This window comes from Molossus molossus, unplaced genomic scaffold, assembly GCF_014108415.1.
Source record: "Molossus molossus isolate mMolMol1 unplaced genomic scaffold, mMolMol1.p scaffold_m16_p_1, whole genome shotgun sequence".
Classification (NCBI taxonomy): domain Eukaryota; kingdom Metazoa; phylum Chordata; class Mammalia; order Chiroptera; family Molossidae; genus Molossus; species Molossus molossus.
Genome location: NW_023425344.1, coordinates 25930663 through 25948567, shown reverse-complemented (window position 1 = coordinate 25948567; position 17905 = coordinate 25930663). Strand labels below are relative to the sequence as shown.

At 43.8% G+C, this 17905-nt stretch overlaps 1 protein-coding gene across 1 annotated transcript in view; it reads right to left on the bottom strand.

The window, feature by feature from the left end:
- Positions 1-2846: 2846 nt before the first annotated feature.
- DTHD1 (death domain containing 1) overlaps positions 2847-17905 on the bottom strand; it is a 57931-nt gene continuing 42872 nt past the window's right edge. The window contains exons 9-10 of the mRNA XM_036244708.1: positions 7793-7850; positions 2847-3166 (exon numbers count right to left, since the gene is read on the bottom strand). Coding sequence (XP_036100601.1) covers positions 2847-3166; positions 7793-7850 — 378 coding nt within the window. The remainder of the gene's footprint in view (positions 3167-7792; positions 7851-17905) is intronic.

Sequence of the window (17905 nt, the reverse complement as noted above, 5' to 3'; positions counted from 1 at the left end):
GTGTGGTTGTGAGGATGTGCAGGTGGGTGTGAGTCTGTGTGTGAGTAAAGGGGGTATATGTGTGTTCAAGGATGTTCTTGTTAGAAGTGTGTGGGAGTGAGAGAGCTTGTGGGGTGTGGGAATGTGGAGAGGGGTGTGAGTGTGAGTGTGAGTGAGTGTGTGGGAGTGAGAGAGCTTGTGGGGTGTGGGAATGTGGAGAGGGGTGTGAGTGAGTGTGTGTGTGTGAGTGAGAGCTTGTGAGGTGTGAGGATGTGGAGAGGGGTGAGTGTGAGTGAGTGTGTGTGAGTGAGAGGGCACGTGGGGTGTGAGGACGTGGAGAGGGGTGAGTGTGAGTGAGTGTGTGTGAGTGAGAGAGAGCACGTGGGGTGTGAGGATGTGGAGAGGGGTGAGTGTGAGTGTGTGTGTGTGTGTGTGAATGAGAGAGCACGTGGGGTGTGAGGACGTGGAGAGGGGTGAGTGTGTGTGTGTGTGTGTGTGAGTGAGAGAGCACGTGGGGTGTGAGGATGTGGAGAGTGGTGAGTGTGTGTGTGTGTGAGTGAGAGAGCACGTGGGGTGTGAGGACGTGGAGAGGGGTGAGTGTGAGTGTGTGTGTGTGTGTGTGAGTGAGAGAGCACGTGGGGTGTGAGGACGTGGAGAGGGGTGAGTGTGAGTGTGTGTGTGAGTGAGAGCACGTGGGGTGTGAGGACGTGGAGAGGGATGAGTGTGAGTGAGTGTGTGTGTGAGTGAGAGCACGTGGGGTGTGAGGACGTGGAGAGGGATGAGTGTGAGTGTGTGTGTGAGTGAGAGCACGTGGGGTGTGAGGATGTGGAGAGGGGTGAGTGTGAGTGAGTGTGTGTGAGTGAGAGAGCACGTGGGGTGTGAGGACGTGGAGAGGGGTGAGTGTGAGTGAGTGAGAATTTGAGTGAGTGAGGTGATGTGTGTGAAGGGGTTTATAAGCGTTAGTAGGTGTGCATCTGAGCACGTGGGTGAGCGTGTTATATACATTTCTATACATAGAACTAAAAACAAGTCCTTCCAGGGAAAAAGAAACCCTGAAAGGAAAGACACCAGAAATGTTTGCAATAGTGATCTCTGGTGTTGGAAAAGGAGGAGACTTTTATTTTCTTTATTTTTGTTATTTGGTAGTCAGAAAAACAATAAACAACTCAGCCTGTTGTCTTCATTCCAAGAAACAGATCGTACCATTCTGTGAAAATAATAAAAATATTGACTAATAAATGTTTCTTAATAGGAAAGTGTTTGAAAGTTGGACTCCCCTTTTAAATATATAACCAGATAGGTATGTAAGGCAGTTCCTGGTTAATTCATTGCAGGAAATCTTGATGTGAAGTTTCAGAACCATATAAATGTTTAATGTTTTATGTAATTTCATTAATTTCTAGGCATTCAATAATTGAAGCTAATTGCTACGGCTGCTTGCAAGCCAGGGCCCTGATGGCTTGCATTAATTAATTGGTAAAGCTAATGGAACGCCCCATTCATTTCACGCTGTTTCCGGTTGTCCGGTCTCAGAGCTTATGCATTAGACATTAACAGGGAGTATCAGTAACAGAGGGGATTTTGTAATTACTATGTGTTTCTTTTCATTTGGGGGAGATTTTTGCTTTTTTATTAAAAACATTTTTTTTTTCCTTTATTGATTTTTACAGAGAGAGGAAGCAAGAGGGAGAGAGAGAGAAGCATGGATGAGAGAGAACATCGATTGGCTGCCTCCTGCACGCCCCCGTTGGGGATGGGGCCCACAACCTGGGCGTGTGCCCTGACCAGGAACTGAACCGGTGAGCTCTTGGTGCATGGGTCAACGCTCAACCACTGAGCCACACCGGACAGGCACTTTTTTTATTTTTTATAGGGCTTAACATAATAAGGCTTCTCTGAAAGTGATTTAAAAGCAGTTTTCTTTCCAAGTAGGTAAGAGGGCCCTGAATTCTTTCCCGAGACTGCATTTCCTCTGCACTGTGCTCATCCCACTCATAATAAAATATGAGGGGTTTCCCTGTATCAGGCTGCATGTTAGAAAAAGGAAAGTTTGTGGCAGTAAATGACTGAAGTGTTATTCTATTTTTTTTTTATCCTCACCCGAGAACATTTTTCCATTTTTTGTTCAGATAGAGTAGGAGGGAGAGAGAGGAAGAGAGAGAGAGAGAGAAACATCAACGTGAAAGGGACACATCGAGTGGCTGCCACCCACACAACCCAACCAGGGCCGGGGACAAACTGCAACCGTGGTACATGCCCTGAGCGGAACCAAACCCGGATCTCTCTGGACCACAGGCCGATGCTCTAACCACTGAGACAAACTAGCCAGGACTATTCTATTTTTAACTTACTTAGAGCTTGTCTGTTTTCGGAAAGTGATTGGCTATCATCCATAGCAGGTCTCTACAGCCCAATTTATTTGGCATCATTACCTGTGGGCTCCACTGTAGGCACCTAACAAGGATTAGCTGCTTGGAATCCTGGATAACTATTTCACTCTTCTATAGATAGGTAACAGTGTATTGTCTGTAGATAGGTAACAGTGTATCGTTATTGTAGAAACAATAAAAAGGGGATTCTGTATATATTTTCTTTATACCCAGAAAGCGACCTCAGCAATTAAAATGTGAATAGAGAAAATTCTATTCCAAACGCTACTCAGTTTGGCTGGACCCGAGACAGTCCTGCTTGTGAGCATCTGTCTGAACAGGCAGGAGCCTTTGCTGTCCCATCAGCGCTCGGCCGCCCGTCCCAGTAGCACATGGAGCAGACAGCTTCACTTCCAACAACGTGACTCGGAGCCGCTGGTAAAATGTGGACAGAAACGATCTTCCAACCAACTCTGACCCAGAGACAGGGCACCGGCTTTACTGGGCCACGTCCGCCCCCTGCCGCGGGTCTGTGAACACGCCCTTTTCCCACTTGAACCTGAGCTCTTTGGAGAGATCGCTCCTGCCGATCTTGCGGAGGTGACGAGCCAGGAGGCGACGTTTATCGGTGGAATTTGGGAGCGATTTTTTCCAGAAGCAAAGAAGTGCATGGATCTGCTCCGTGAGGTCATCGGGGTTCTTCAGTTTGATGAGCTGAACGGCGCTGCTGCGGAGAGGGAGGGACGAGGAGAGGCCTGCGGCGTCCTGTTCCGAGAGCTGGGCCGCCAGCCAGCGGAGCACCTGGTCCCATGGGGCGTCTGCCAGGCAAGGGGGGCGCAGCGTTAGGGCTCTCCCCGGGGATGTGCTTCCCTCACCCTCCTCACCTGTTCACAGGGCCTCATGCTCTCTGGTTTGTCCTCTGAGCAACACACAGGTCTGGGCCACCCGGTGGACGGGCGAGAGGCTGGAGTTTCTGGGGGCTTCCCCTGGCGAACGCCTGGGCTGGAGATGCCTCTCATGGGGCTTCCCTAGAGAGCGGTTTACAGAGCCTGTCCCAGAGCGTGGACTCAATCAGGGCTAGGGTGGGGCAAAGCTTGGCATTTTTAACAAGCTCCCAACCCTACTTTAAGTAGCACTTATGGCGAAGGATATGTTTAGGTTCAAAAAATACTTTCCTTAATTAATACTCATCTCATGTATAAATTATACGAGCAGCTGGACAGTTCTCACACATGCACCCAACAGGACACCCAGAGGCTCACCATGGTCCACTAGCCAATGAGCAGTTCTGTGGAAGGTTCTTCACACCAACAGTTCCCCTGGCCTCCGGACTAGTGTTTAGAACCACAGACATCCCCTCTGAAAATATCCTGTATGTTCAACATACCTCTTCCCTTACCCTGTGACTCCTGTTGGCCACCTAAACTCATGATTCATTTTTCTATTATTTTCTTCACTGTGTAACTCAGACCCATCACGCTCAGTAAACCCCCACCCCTGCTGTCTGTCTCCTTCCACATGGCCAGCACTCACCTGCGTCACGTCGCTGTGACGCAGTCTCAAGCTCACTCCCACGCCATTTCCCTGGTCTGGTGTGAACAAGAACATCTGCCACCTTCGACTCAAGTATTCCTTCCATCTGCCTGCTCACACACATCGCACCTGATTTCACACCACGAAGCATTCGCTTGTCTGTGCCTCCATTTTCAGGAAACAGAATCAACACCTCCTTGCTCTCCTCTGTCACTTTCAAACTAGCATTCTGCTCCCCTCGCACAGGGTGCTTGCTGGTTTTTACATCCATGGTCCCTGGGTGGGCCTTCCTCTCCCTATCCACATCGTCTAGCTGTTGCCATCGGCAGGCAGAATTATCAGCAATTGTATTGATCAGCAGTAACATCACTGACCAAATAGTGTCTTAATCTTGTCAACACCAATGACCTGTGTGTGACTCTATAGTAGAAACTAACTCTTTGGCCGGCTCTCATGTTTCATCATCAAGCAGAGTTGTTCCAGCTCCATGGCCTCAGCTTCTCAATATTACTTCCCACCGGCCCCTCCAAACTTCCACAGCCTCTGCTGCTCCATATCCTTCTTCTCCCATCACTACTAACAGTCATTCTGTTGATGCCCCGGCCATCCAGTCAGCCCTACTGGGTTGCACAGGCTGCTCCTAATGACCAGCTATGTGCATCAAGAAAGGTCTTGCATCTCCCCTAACTCTGCGGTCCTCCTTAGCTTTCGTTGTTCTGTTTGTCAATCCCCAACCCTGCTTCACTCACTGCATTTAACTACCGGGCTGCCCGGGTTATGAACCTATGCTGAATGTGATCAACAAACTGTATGCTTTTTACACCATTTGAGCCCTTAGCAGCTTACAAATCCATTAAAAAATCTTTTTCCTGAACTCGATTTAAAATTTTTCAGAGTAATGACCCAAATCTCTTCTGCCCCAAACTCACACTCGTTCTGTTTCACTCAGCCAAGGTCTGTTTCTCCTACTGTACCCAAAGCCATTTGACCTGAGTTTTCCTAACCTTGTTTTTATTTCAAAATCATTTTCTTACAAAATCTCACTCCTCGTGTTTGCCAGATTCCGTCCCCCACAGTGTTTTTCATCAAGTAATTTCCCTTCACACCTGTTCCTGAATCTCCTACTCACCACAGGTTTTTTTTTTTTTTAATCCTTACCCGAGGACATTTTTCAATATTTTTGTTCAGATAGAGTGGGAGGGGGAGACAGGATAGAGAATCATCAACGCGAAAGGGACACATCGAGTGGTCACCAACCACCAATCCAACCAGGGCCGGGAACAAACTGCAACTGAGGTATGCACCCCCAGTGGGAACCGAACCTGGGTCTCTCTGGACTGCAAGCCGACACTCTAACCACTGAGCCAAACCGGCCAGGGCTCACCACAGGTTCTTGCCATACTTCCCACAAACACTCTCAAGCCCCCTCTTTCTCTGTTCTTGCTACTCTCTCAAGCTACTGAGCTATCTCTTCCTTACTTTACCATGAAATCTTTTATGTTTTTTCAGAGCTAAAGGATCTTTACTTTATTATTATTTTTTTTTAATTTCAGTGTTATTTTCTATTGGTTTCAGGTGTACAGCATAGTGGTTAGATAATCGTATACTTTACAAAGTGTTCCCGTTGGTATTTCCAGTACCCAACCGTTATCGCACTATTATTGACTATAGTATTACCTATGCTGTGGTTTCTCTTCAGAGTGTATAAATCTTTTGCCTTTCACCATAAAATCTTTTATTTTGTTTGTTTTGTTAATCCTCACTGAGGATATTTTTCCGTTGATTTTTAGAGAGTGGGGGTGGGGAGGGCAAGGGGAAATATCGATATGAGAGAGACACATCAATTGGCTTCCTCCCACAAAACCCTGCCTGGGGTTGGGTATTGAACCTGCAACCCACGTACCTGCCTGGAATAGAGCCTTTGACCCTTGGGTCCAACACTGTAACTGCTGAGCCAAACCGGCCAGCGCGACCACAAAATCTTTTAATGCCCAGTGTAAACTTGATGCCGCGAGTTCACTACTACCAACTCACTTCTCAGACCCTTGCTTCAGGCTCAACTGAGCCTTTGCGCCTTCCCAGAGCCCTCCAAATTACTCCACAACAGCTGCTTCTCCGTCTGCACCTCCTTTGACGTCACAGGCATTTTCCTCCTTCCCGTGGGCTCCCTCTCCTGCTACGTGCCTCCTCCCGCTTTGCGGAGTCTCTTCCTTGTGATACGGCTGAATTGCTGCTTCCTGTCTCAAGCCTCCTCTATGTGTACCCCTCCCCTGCATGAATCCATCAACTCTCCCTGCCCTGGCATCTCGCTTTGTGAGACAGCCCAGATCTGCTCTATCTTCATCCGGCTTCGCTGGCTTTGTTTTCCTAGATCCTGGCGTAGCATTTGCAGTGTTCATCTCCTAGTTGTCTTTACCAGAGTATATCACAGCCAGTTCAGACTCCGTGCTTCTCAATTCAAAACCGGCTTCAGCCTTTCCCTCTCTCCTGAGCCTTCACTGGATCAACTTTTTTAGTAAATGTGACCACTCAGTTGAGTAAGTGAAAACATGTAATATTATTCAAAATTCTGAAAGCCTATTGCTCATCCCCTGGACCCAAGTCCTATTGGTCCTAACTCTTAAACACGTCTCATATTTCCCCCACTTTCCAGACATACTGACTCACTCAGTCATGACCTGACTCTCTTTTCTGGAGAATTGCAGGGACCAGGGTTCTCATTCATATCCCCGCTATCAGTTTTGGCTAACTTTAGTCTTCCACACAACTAATAAAGAGAAGTGTTTAGTCTAATCTGATCTCATTTGTTCCTTGTTAGTAAATCTCTTCTAGACTATGGTCTGAACTCCTTAACTTAGCATTTAAAGCTTTTATTGTTGAATCCTGCTTGAACCTCACTCCTTCCTGCAGCAGCTCAGATGGCGTTGCTCATGCGACCCCATGTACTATACCAACCCAGGGCTCCCTGGTGCACGTGGGGGGCATGGGGACGCCCTGTGCTCTCCAGTGGTTGTGGCAATGGTAGTAAGAATTCTTTGAACCTCAGACTCTTTAAAAGTGAACAAACGTGCTGGGCTTTCATCTACTGCTATTGGTTTCGTTTGGATTCTTGTTGGGGGGAATTGGCTTTGGTATTTTTTTGTTTTGTTTTCTTTTTGCTGTATCGCCTGCTCTGTCTTTGAAAACAGTTTTGTTGCCTCTGGGAAGACATATAACACAGATTTATTCCCATCCTACTTTCTTCTAATGTCATTTAGTAAAGTTTGCACATTTTCTGTGCAAATCTGTAAAGTTAACCCCTGAATGGAAGGCTCACCATCAATGGTGTGTCTGACACAGAAGCAAAACACACTCACTCATGTCTCCTAGAGACCAACAGATTATCGCGGTAGTAACTGTTAACATCACAGAATGAATTGTTTCAAAGGCTAAAATAGAATAAAAGTGTGAAATTCTACCCTTAAATCTGCATCATTGTTATGTTGTTGATTTATGCATAACCACAATCAAATGTCACGGGTTCCATGTGGTTTCATGCCAGTGTACCTCCGCTTAGAGTCCCTTGCCCTCAAATGTAGATTTGAAGTGGCCATACTTTAGGACTCACAATTAACAGTCAGCATTTCAGAACAAACTGCAGTGGTCTACTTACCAAACTAAGCAATTACTAGTTATCTTGGTAAAATATTACTTAGTAGGCTACATATTTCTTGTAGATATTAACATAATTTTAATTATGTCTCCATTCAAGTATGCTTTGATTTAAATGTGCATGACTTCCAAAGGAAAACATTTATTAGCCTGAGAAACCTAATGATTGTTTACCTGCAAAGTTCTCTGTTCTTTTTTATAAAGGAATTCACATAACATACAAGAAAACAAAAACACCTCTGTAGTGAGGGCACTCTTACCTAGAGGATCTGTAGAAATTCTTTTGGTAGTCTGTGGCCGGTTGATTAATTTTTCATGCTGTTGGAGGAAAGAGACACAGACTAAGTAGAAGAAATTAATTTGTGAACAAGCTGCAAATAAAAATCCACCTGCACCTCACCGGTTTGAGAGAAGCACTGAGCCGCGTGCCTTGCAGATCAGATTGTGTACTGTGCGCACACGCTCAGCAGCTGCTTTCTTAAGATGAGGCAAAATACTCACATCTTTCAGAAAATTTAAACTTAAGAATATACATCAAAATATTAGTATAGCAGTCACTTTATCTGCGAGTAGGCATTTTTCTAACTATAAAACTATTAAAACCAGCAAACATAGAGCAAGCTACCTCTATGCTACAAACAGTATTTTAGAGATGCCCTTCTGGGTCAGGCACCTGCTCTGCCACACAGCACAGGGCCTGGCACCTAATGGCACTAACACTATAGTTTTAGTGAATAAATGAGCCAATTGATATGCACACAGGATGCTGAAAACCATTAAGTGAGCAGATAGTCTTCTAAAACCAATAGTTTATGAAGATGTAATCAAATACATAATTACTTTTCTACACTGTCGACAGAATAGTTTATTCACACATATTCCAAAGATCATTGTAAACCGCACATGAGATAAAGTAAAAGCATCCGGGTTTGGAAAAATGTTCTGTGCTCTGGACAATTTATCTTCTCCATCTCAGCTCTGAAATGTGATTTATATTTTTTTGAAAACACACATCACAAAAATCCATACTTGTAGTAGCCAAAAGAACTGAAGACAAATATTTTCTGCAATAGGTGAAGGAAGTATGGTGCACCTGCACTATGGAATACTATTCAGCAATCAAAAGGACATGTCACTTGTGACAACTTGCATGGACCTCAGGGAACTATATGGAGTGAAAAACCCCAGTTTCAAAAGGTCACCCATTCCATGATTCCATTTACATGACATTCTTGACACTGCAGAATTATAAAGATGGAGAGCAGATTACTGATGGCCAGGTGTTCGGGATGGTGGGAGGACCCTCAGTGGTAGCACAAGGGAGATCTTTGTGATGATGGAACAGTTCTTTATCTTGAGTTCACTGGTTCCACAAATCTCACATGTGATAAAATGATGCAGGTGTATGCACATACATTACATCCATGACAACATCCTGGCTGTGATATCAGACTATAGTTATGCAAGATGTAACCGCTGAGGAAAACTAAGTGAGGAATTCACAGGACCTCTCTGCACTATGTTTTTCAAGCTTTCCATGAATCTTTAATTATTTCAAAAATGAGTGTTTTTAAAAAGCCTACTTTACAGCAATGACCTGAGGAGGATGGACGGTCTATGCTAATAAGTAGGACACTGTCTAAATCATAATGAGCATTCAATACAATTGATAACATCTGAATATCACTTTGTAGGTATTCTTGTCATAGACATTACATAAACAGGTATACAGACTTCTATTAAGTTTTCATGGAAGGCAATTAAGTAACAATATAAAAACAACCTAAGTTCAAATATACAAACGCTGCAGCACTGCAATGTGAGTGCAAAGGCAACTCTGTGCATAAAGCTCTAAAAAAATGAGAGAAATACAAGTTCAAATAGTGCAGCAAATTCTAGCATTCCCATCAAAGGACATTTGGACTGGATTCAGTCTAGGACAAGAGATACACATTGCAATTTTTTCTTCTCTTCACATAAGTAATCCCCCACCCCCCAGCCATTTCTTCCTTCAGAGATGTCTCATAGCATCTCGTTGCATTCAGAATGATTCTAGTGTTTAAATACATGCACTTATTCTCCTGCACGAACACTCAAGCCCAGCCCTCCGTCCGGCACACACCATGGAAGCGGTGCAGGGGGCAGCGCAGCCCAGGAAACCCGGGCACTTTTGGACTCCCAGGCACCATGCTGGCCACACACAAAACCTCTTCATCCAGGATGGTCAACGACCCCTTCCCTTTCTCCCCTTTCCCATCTTTTTTCTTGTATTGCTGGATTTTTATCTATGCATAATTGCTGTCTTGCTTACTATTTGTTAAATCTCACTGGTGCTCAGGGTCAGCTCCAAGGCAAACTAGGAAGCCTTTGCTTGCTTTGGATGGTATCCCCTCCCACAGATTCCCAGCAGCTACCCATGGCTCCCGGGATGACTTCCTCAGGGACTGGCTCTAATTATTCCCCACTGTCCTCTCCCAGCCAAAAGGTGCTATTCTGTCATATCTTCTCAGGTTCGACTCTTTGCTAAAGGAAGGTTTTTCATTTCTCTGAGTAACCTGCTTTTATGTTGGTGCTTCCCCTAGATGTACACATATTTTAAAGTGCTAAGTGGTAATAATGACATAAAATTCTATATTTGAATCCTATAACAATATTCTATTTTAAATGGTAACTTGGAGGCTCACTAATTCCAAAGACATCCACAATAATACTATTGCCACTTGGCAGATATAGAAATAATAAGTGGTAGGTTTCTTCTTTAATTTCTCCTCGCCTACACGTTCTTTGGTGTCTACTGCAGGCCCAGCATTTGTGTGGGCCTAAGGACTGATGACCCATCCACCATGGGTGCCACAGAGCCTGACAGCTAAATGGGAGTGCAATGCAACCAGCAACAACAATAACAAAGAATGTCAGGCTGATGTTATCATTGTTTGTTTTAATCATTTACCCTAAGGCACTGATACGTGCAGAGAATTCCACAAGTCATTATTGTAATATGTGGCAACCACTCCTCCATGTAGCCTTACCCCCATATTCTCCCCACCCCCACACACTTATGGTAGATTTTCTGGTAAACAGGTCCTTTCTTTTGTAGTTTGATGATATGTAAGTGAAAGCGATATGAAAGCGAACAGATCAAGGAAGAATATATAATCAGTATATTTCTGTGTATCTTTAGCATGGATTTTACCATAAGCCTTTTGGATACCATGACTAAGTACTGGTTTTCATTGCTTATTGTACTCTGTATTTATTTTGCATAGAGGCCTCTTCAACTAACTCATAGTTGCTATGTGCTTAACGTGAGTTTATCTATTGCATCATAATAGTAAACATTTATATTCGCAATCTTCACAATGTACAAATCCTATAGAATCCCACTGTAAATACATTACATTGCAATATTGATCAAAGAAGTAATCTGGTCAAAGATTAAAAAGTGTGTGCTGCAGTCATGGGTCCAACATAACTATGAACGAAATAAAAGCTTCAATGAGGGTTGAGTCCTTACTACAGTAGACGGTGTGAACTTTGCTAAACTTCTGGTTTCCAGTAAGCTATGCAAAAAGCTGGGAGTTGCCACTCTGTCCTAACAGCAAGTAAAAAGCTGACAAACTGCAAAAAGCAGCAACTCTCTTTGCATCTGTAAGAGAAGTAAGGCCATAAGGCAAACCTCTGTTCCAAATTGGAAAAGACTGACATGCCAACACAGAGAATGGCAACTTGCCAGAGCAGAAGCCCACAGGCACTGACCAGGGTGACTGGTGGTGAGGAAACCTGAACTGCAATTGACAAATTGCTGGAGGCTCCGTGTTCACACAAGCCTGAGAGTTAAAATCTCCAGGTCACCGAGTCAGGGATGCTCCCCCCTTGTTGTGAATTTCACCTGCAGGAGCTCAACCAGCTTCACACAGAGAATACCTGAAAACATTCCCTTGTGGGGCTGGCAGGAAGAAGGAAAAAGGAACCATTTTAAAATACACCAGAGCGGCCCTGGCCAGTTTGGCTCAGTGGTTAGAGCGTCACCCTGTGGTCCAGGGAGACCCAGGTTCGGTTCCCTTATGTACTTGGGTTGCAATTTGTCCCCGGCCCTGGTTGGGTTGTGAGGGTGGCAGCCACTCGATGTGTCCCTTTCACGTCGATGTTTCTTTCTCTTCCTCCCTCTCCCTCCCGCTCTGTCTGAATAAAAAAATGGAGAAATGTCCTCAGGTGAGGATTAAAAAAAAAATAAATAAAATACACCAGAGTGTGCGTTTCTCCTTAACAAGGTCTGCCCTTATTGGAAATGATACAACCAAAGCCTCACCTGCTGGGGGTTAATCAGCATCTAACCAGCCTGGGGGAAGGGAGATACCCAGCTTCCAGGTCTGGATTTGCCAAACACCCCAACAGGACGAAAGACAGGAGAAGCAGCGACAGAGCTAAGGGTGGGCTAAGGGTGGCAGACAGGAAGTCGGCCAGGATCCGACTGACTTAGAGGAGGAAGAGAGACCAGCACAGAAGAGGAATGACTTCGAAGCCTGGGTCCTAGTGAAATCGTGCAAGTTGAGGCAAGCCCTCTGAACATTCTTACTACACTGACTGGGGAGACGGAGACGCCGGCTCCTCCCTCTGGGGCATGCCGAGGGCGGGTGGGAGATTGTCTGTCAAGGCCGTACCTACAGCGAGAGCCCACAAGGGGTGGTGGAGATACACACACCAAGAGTGCTGTGGCACATTTCTAGGACACTGTAGGTTTTTTGGTTTTGCTTTTAAACAAATTAACCATAAACAGAGAACAAAGTAAGTTTGTGAATATAGAACATGCCTGAATAGTAGATGCTGTTAAATCATAATAGCTAATTTTATGCATTGTGTGTGTGAATTTTTTTTCTTACCTCTTAGAGAAACATACAGAATTATTTACAAGTAAAATATAGTAGCTGTGATTTGCTTTAAAATAAACAAACATACCCAGGGGTATTAGATTAAACAAGAATGGCAGAAAATGATGGGTGATGGTTCCATTTAGTTCATTGTATATTTTCTCTATTTTTATGCGCCTTTGAAAAGTTTTACACAAACATGCACCAAAAAAAAAACCAAAAAACCAACAACATATAAACAAACAAACAACAAATTAAAGCTTTCAAATAAATTAATTAAAAGAATAGTATCACTTAATATCCCGTTGTCATCATGGGTTTATTCTGGCTGCACTCAGTGCAGACCCTCCTGAGGGCTTGGGCAGAAACGCGGGGCCCACACAATAAAAGGAAGTGCTTTTGCATAGAGACAGCTGAAGACCGGAATAAACCAACAGAGAAGTAAGATTACTGTGGGGACAAAAATAGGAACCAAGTTGAGAGCAACAAGAGCTGACCAAAAATGGTCTTACTTGGAGATAAATCTAGAAATTAAGTGTTTTGGACATGAAATCAGGCTGCTGACAATTCCTGAAATAATTCAGGTCTATGTCTTTATTTAATTCAGCTCTTTCGTGGTTTTATATATGTATTTACTTTTTGTGGAAAGATCCCTTTATTTATTTATATATATTTAATTCAATGTATTGCGGTGACATTGGTTAATATGATCACATACGTCTTAGGTATAGGTTTCTGTGTTACAAGACGTGCACATCACACTCTGGGCCCACCACCCACAATCAAAGCATCTTCCAGCACCATATAGTAGGCCCCCTACACCCCCAACCCCTGCCCCCTTCTCTCTGGCAACCACCACACTGTGTTGATGTTCACGAGTGTCAGTTTTATGTCCCACATATGAATGAAATAATGTTCTTAGCTTTTTCTGCCTGACTTATTTCACTTAGCATAATATTCTCAAGGTCCATCCATGTTGTCACAAATGGCAATTTTTATGGCACCACAAAAGAGCCTGAATAGCCAAAGCAGTCCTGAGAAAAAAGAATGAAGCTGGAGGTATCGCGCTACCCGACTTCAAATTATACTGCAGAGCTACGATAACCAAACAGCACGATATTGGCAGAGAAACAGACACACAGATCAGTGGAACAGAATTGAGAGCCCAGATATGAAATGACACACATATGGAGAGATGAATTTTGACAAAGGAGTAAAGATAGATCTTTCTTGGTTTTCAACTCTTCAATAATGAAACCAAACTTTTGTTTTGTTTCTTTATTACGTTTGCAATTGTTTCTTTGAAAATAATCCTTTTTAAGGCTTCACTCTGACTGTGGTTTTGTCAAGAGGAAAGGATTAAATATCTCTCAGCCTTTGAAGAGGTTAGTCACAAAAGGAGAAAGCTTTAAGTCCCCGGTAACCAGACAGAGCAATTCAAGAAACCTCAACTGACCTAAGGAGCTGGGCCAGTCTTAAGGAAGGGGATGGCTGCAGATATTAATGAGCAAGGACCTGGCTAATTCAGGAAATCTATAGGGAACATACATGGAGTCAGTAAAGAAGAGTTGTCAAAGCAGTCTAGAATAGATCAAGCACATAACACGTGCTTAGAATTCAACAAGCACTGCCTAAATGCTGACTATTGTCAATATGTTTAAAATTTCAGTCATTGTTCCAGGCAATTCTACAAAGGCATATATATGCCTTTGATCCAGAAATGCAGCTACGTGGGGGATGCTGTCGATTTTAAAACAGCTCAGCAAATCAAAGATACACAGCACTGTTAGAACCTGCATAAACTTCCGCCTCCTCTCTTTCTAGTTCTGCTTTTAAATTAGGACCTCCGACAAGTGTTTGTCAGTCCTGAGGACTTGCCAAGGTACCTGCCTATACAACACGGAACATAATTCTTTCTAGAGTATTCTAACATTTAAAAATTTTTCCTGAATTGTTTTGTTTTCATTCTTTCATATGATAGGAAGAAATAGCTTTTTGAACAGAAAGTATGACATGAGCCGGGCCGGTGTCACTCAGTGGCTGAGCATTGACCCGTGCACCAAGAGGTCACCAGTTCAATTCCCGGTCAGGGCACATGCCCAGGTTGTGGGCCAAATCCCCAGTGGGGGCCATGCAGGAGGCAGCCAATCAATGTTCTCATCGATGTTTCAATCTCTCTCTCCCTCTCCCGTCTTCTCTCTCTAAAATCAATAAAAAAAAGAAAATATTAAAAAAAAAAACTATAACATGATTGTGGCTGGGAAAGGCCTGGATAGCCACATCTTCCCAGGTTTGCCACAGTGTGTGCAGTCCCCACGCTGGTCACTCCTCAGAAGGCACGAAGAGCTTCTGCTCCACGTGGCTGCTAGTGGGGAAGGATACAGGTAAAGCTGTCGTCAGTTATCAACTCTGCCTTCATTCGCTTTATCAATTCCCCAGCATGCATTCATTTATTAATTAAATCAGCACAACACTATTGAAGGCACGCTAGGAAATGGGATTACAAACTTGAATGAGCCACGCTCCCAGCACTGAAGAACTCAGTCCCAAAGGGAGAGAGCAGGATAATGGTTAGAGTGGCGGCCTGGGATCAGACAAACTTGCTTCACACAGCGGCATTACCATTCTCTAGCTGTTTCCCCCGAACAAGCCTCTCTCGGCCTCAGTTTTTCTACTACCTACCTTTTCAGCAAGTAAGTTAATATGCGTAAATGCTTTATCAAGTTACTATCAGGGAATAACTTGATAACTATTAGTTATTATCATTACCATTATTATGGGAATAAAAATTATAGAAGAACGTGCGTTACTATGTAGTCCAAGTCTCTAGTTGTGTTACGGTGTCGTGCCTGACGCTCCCCGGGGAAAGTAAGGGCTTCTTCTGAAAAGGTGATAACAGCGAAGTGAGGACTCAATGCTGTCACAAGGGCAGCAGTAAAATGAGTCTCTGAGGCGGTTACGACCATGATGTGTGAAAGAAGTGAGGCCTTAAGTGGATCGGAGCAAAAGAAGTTAGTTGGGTAGATGTCATGGGAAGGGGTTGCGGGGGCAAGATCTGGGGGTGATGAAGGGCCTTTTAAATGGCTCAGACTTTGATCAATAGATAACAAAGTCCCAACTGGGAAGTTTTAGAAGAGTAATAAAACCATATTTGTCTCTGAGATGAACCAGCCCACCTGTCATGTGGCCTAGAGCAGAAGAGGGGCTGGTCCTAGGCCTCAAGGAGACAGTGGCAATCATCTATTGGGTAGGGCAACAATTGGGGGAATAAAGATGGAATGCAAGTTTAAACACAATTCCAAAGTAAATTCAATAAAACACTATGTTGTATCTTTGGACAATAGCTCAAACCAGTGTCCAGGGAGCCACTAAAGAAAGAAAGGCCTGTCTCAAAGCTTTCCCTGTCTCCCAGTATCTTCCTAGCCTACAACCCCACACACGTTCACCCTGTCGCCAAGTCCAGTCAGTCCTGAATCCTAAATCTCTCTGCAGCTGTTCTCGGCTTGCCATCCTTGCTGCCGTGGTCTTACACCAGTCCATTCCCATCCCTCCCAGACTCCCTCATTAGCCCGCATTTACTATGAAGCTCATCTCTTTCTAAGCCATCCTCGTAGCCCATCACAGTGATATTACTAACAAAGTTTGATCACATAACCTGCCTAGTCAAAATTTACCAATGGCTTGCCACTCCTTCGAGGACAAAAGCAAAGCTTACTTATAAACTAACTAGATGCCTACTTCTCTATCCTCAGTCCTGGCCACACTCAATCCAAGAGTACCACTGGCTGAGATGTTTTTGTTTACTCAGATGCTGAGGACCTCTGACTTGAATCTCTACCTTGCACATCATCTTTGTATCATGAAATGTCACAGTCTTTGGAGAAAATTTGACAGAAAGCCCCATCCATAATAATTTCACACAGATATTTGGTGGACCTAAACAAGGCATCCAAAATCCTCCATAATCCTTCCCCAACTAATTTCCAATCTGATTTTTCCGAATCTTCTGCTCTAGCCACACAGGTCATTTCTTGAAACACCTGTGTTCTGCTGCTACGGAGTTTCAGCTCATACCATCGCTGTGTGTGAACCCACTGCCTCTTTCTCTCTTCCCCTCTGGAATCTAAATATTCTCTACATCTGTCTTGTTCTATGACGTGTCCCCAGGCCACCTCAGCTCACAGAAATCACTCCCTTCTCTGAAATGCCCCAGCACTTACCATCTTGGTCATTCATTTGCAATTAATCACCAGTTCCTGTCTTGCCATATTACTGTATTGTTATATTATCTCTTGCATTGTTTTATAACTTTTAAAGTGTTTATGCTTTATTTCCTGAACTGGATTGTAATTTCCTTGAAAGCTAGGACTTTGACCTGTATCACTATTATTTTTAGGCTCTACATAATATCTCATATATAATAGGCACTTAATTTGCGTTTGTTAATTGACATGTTGACTGATAAATCTACAAAAAATACAGTTGGAGTTCATGAACTACAAAATAGTTTAAACTGATGAACATCATTATTTACTTTTAAATGTTGCAATTTTAAGAGAATAAATAAAACTATCAATTACCTTTTTTTTTTTTTCTCAAACAGGCAAGAATATATGTGCTTCTTTTGTAAAAGAATTATTGAAAGTTATATGACGACATAGTGCTTAGTTTCTGGTTTAGTTATACTGCCCGCTGAGCAGAGAAAACCTTCCCCTTCATGGACAGAGGGTGAGGAGGAAGAAGGAAGAGGAGGAAAGATTAGGGAGAGAAGGAAGAGGGGTGAAGGAGGGAGAGGGGAAGAGTTGGGGGAAGTGATGAGAGGAGAGGAGCAGGAGAGGGGAGAGGGACAAGATGAACAGGAAGAAGAGGGGGGGAGAGAAGGGAAAGAGTCTCTTTTGATTAAATTAGTGGGTAAAACACTTTCCAAAAAAGAGAAAGGATCCTATTTCTGACTAAACCAGTTTTGCTCCTTTTCTCTTGCACATGTCATGTACAATATAAAGTCAATTTTCAGTGACATGCCCAGAACTGGGTCTCTAAAGGTCATTCTGGTGGCTTCAAGGAGGGTCAGACTGCAGGCCTGGAGGGCATCACGGAGGAGCCCAGGAGAGCCAGAACTGGGCCAATGGAAAGGGGGTGAGGTTTTGTAAACCTTTGACAGGTTGAAAAAACATGGACACGCTCTCTTCTTACAAAGACTCTCGTGACTTCTCTCCATCCTTCGTAGGGGGTGGAGCATGAGGCAACATACATGTTATTGGAATCAACTCTCCTACAGAAAGAGCGAAACTTACAGAAAACTTCAAAATCACATTAAGTTCACTATTTCCCCTCCATACACACACACACACACAAACAGGTGCGTGCACACATACACACACACACTTCCCTTAGAAGTTTTTTTTTAAAGGTACATGCCTTTCCTCGTCTGCTTTCTTAATGGCTAACAATAGGATAATAAGTCCCACTTCATTCTTGAACCTTAAGATAATTTTGTAAATTATT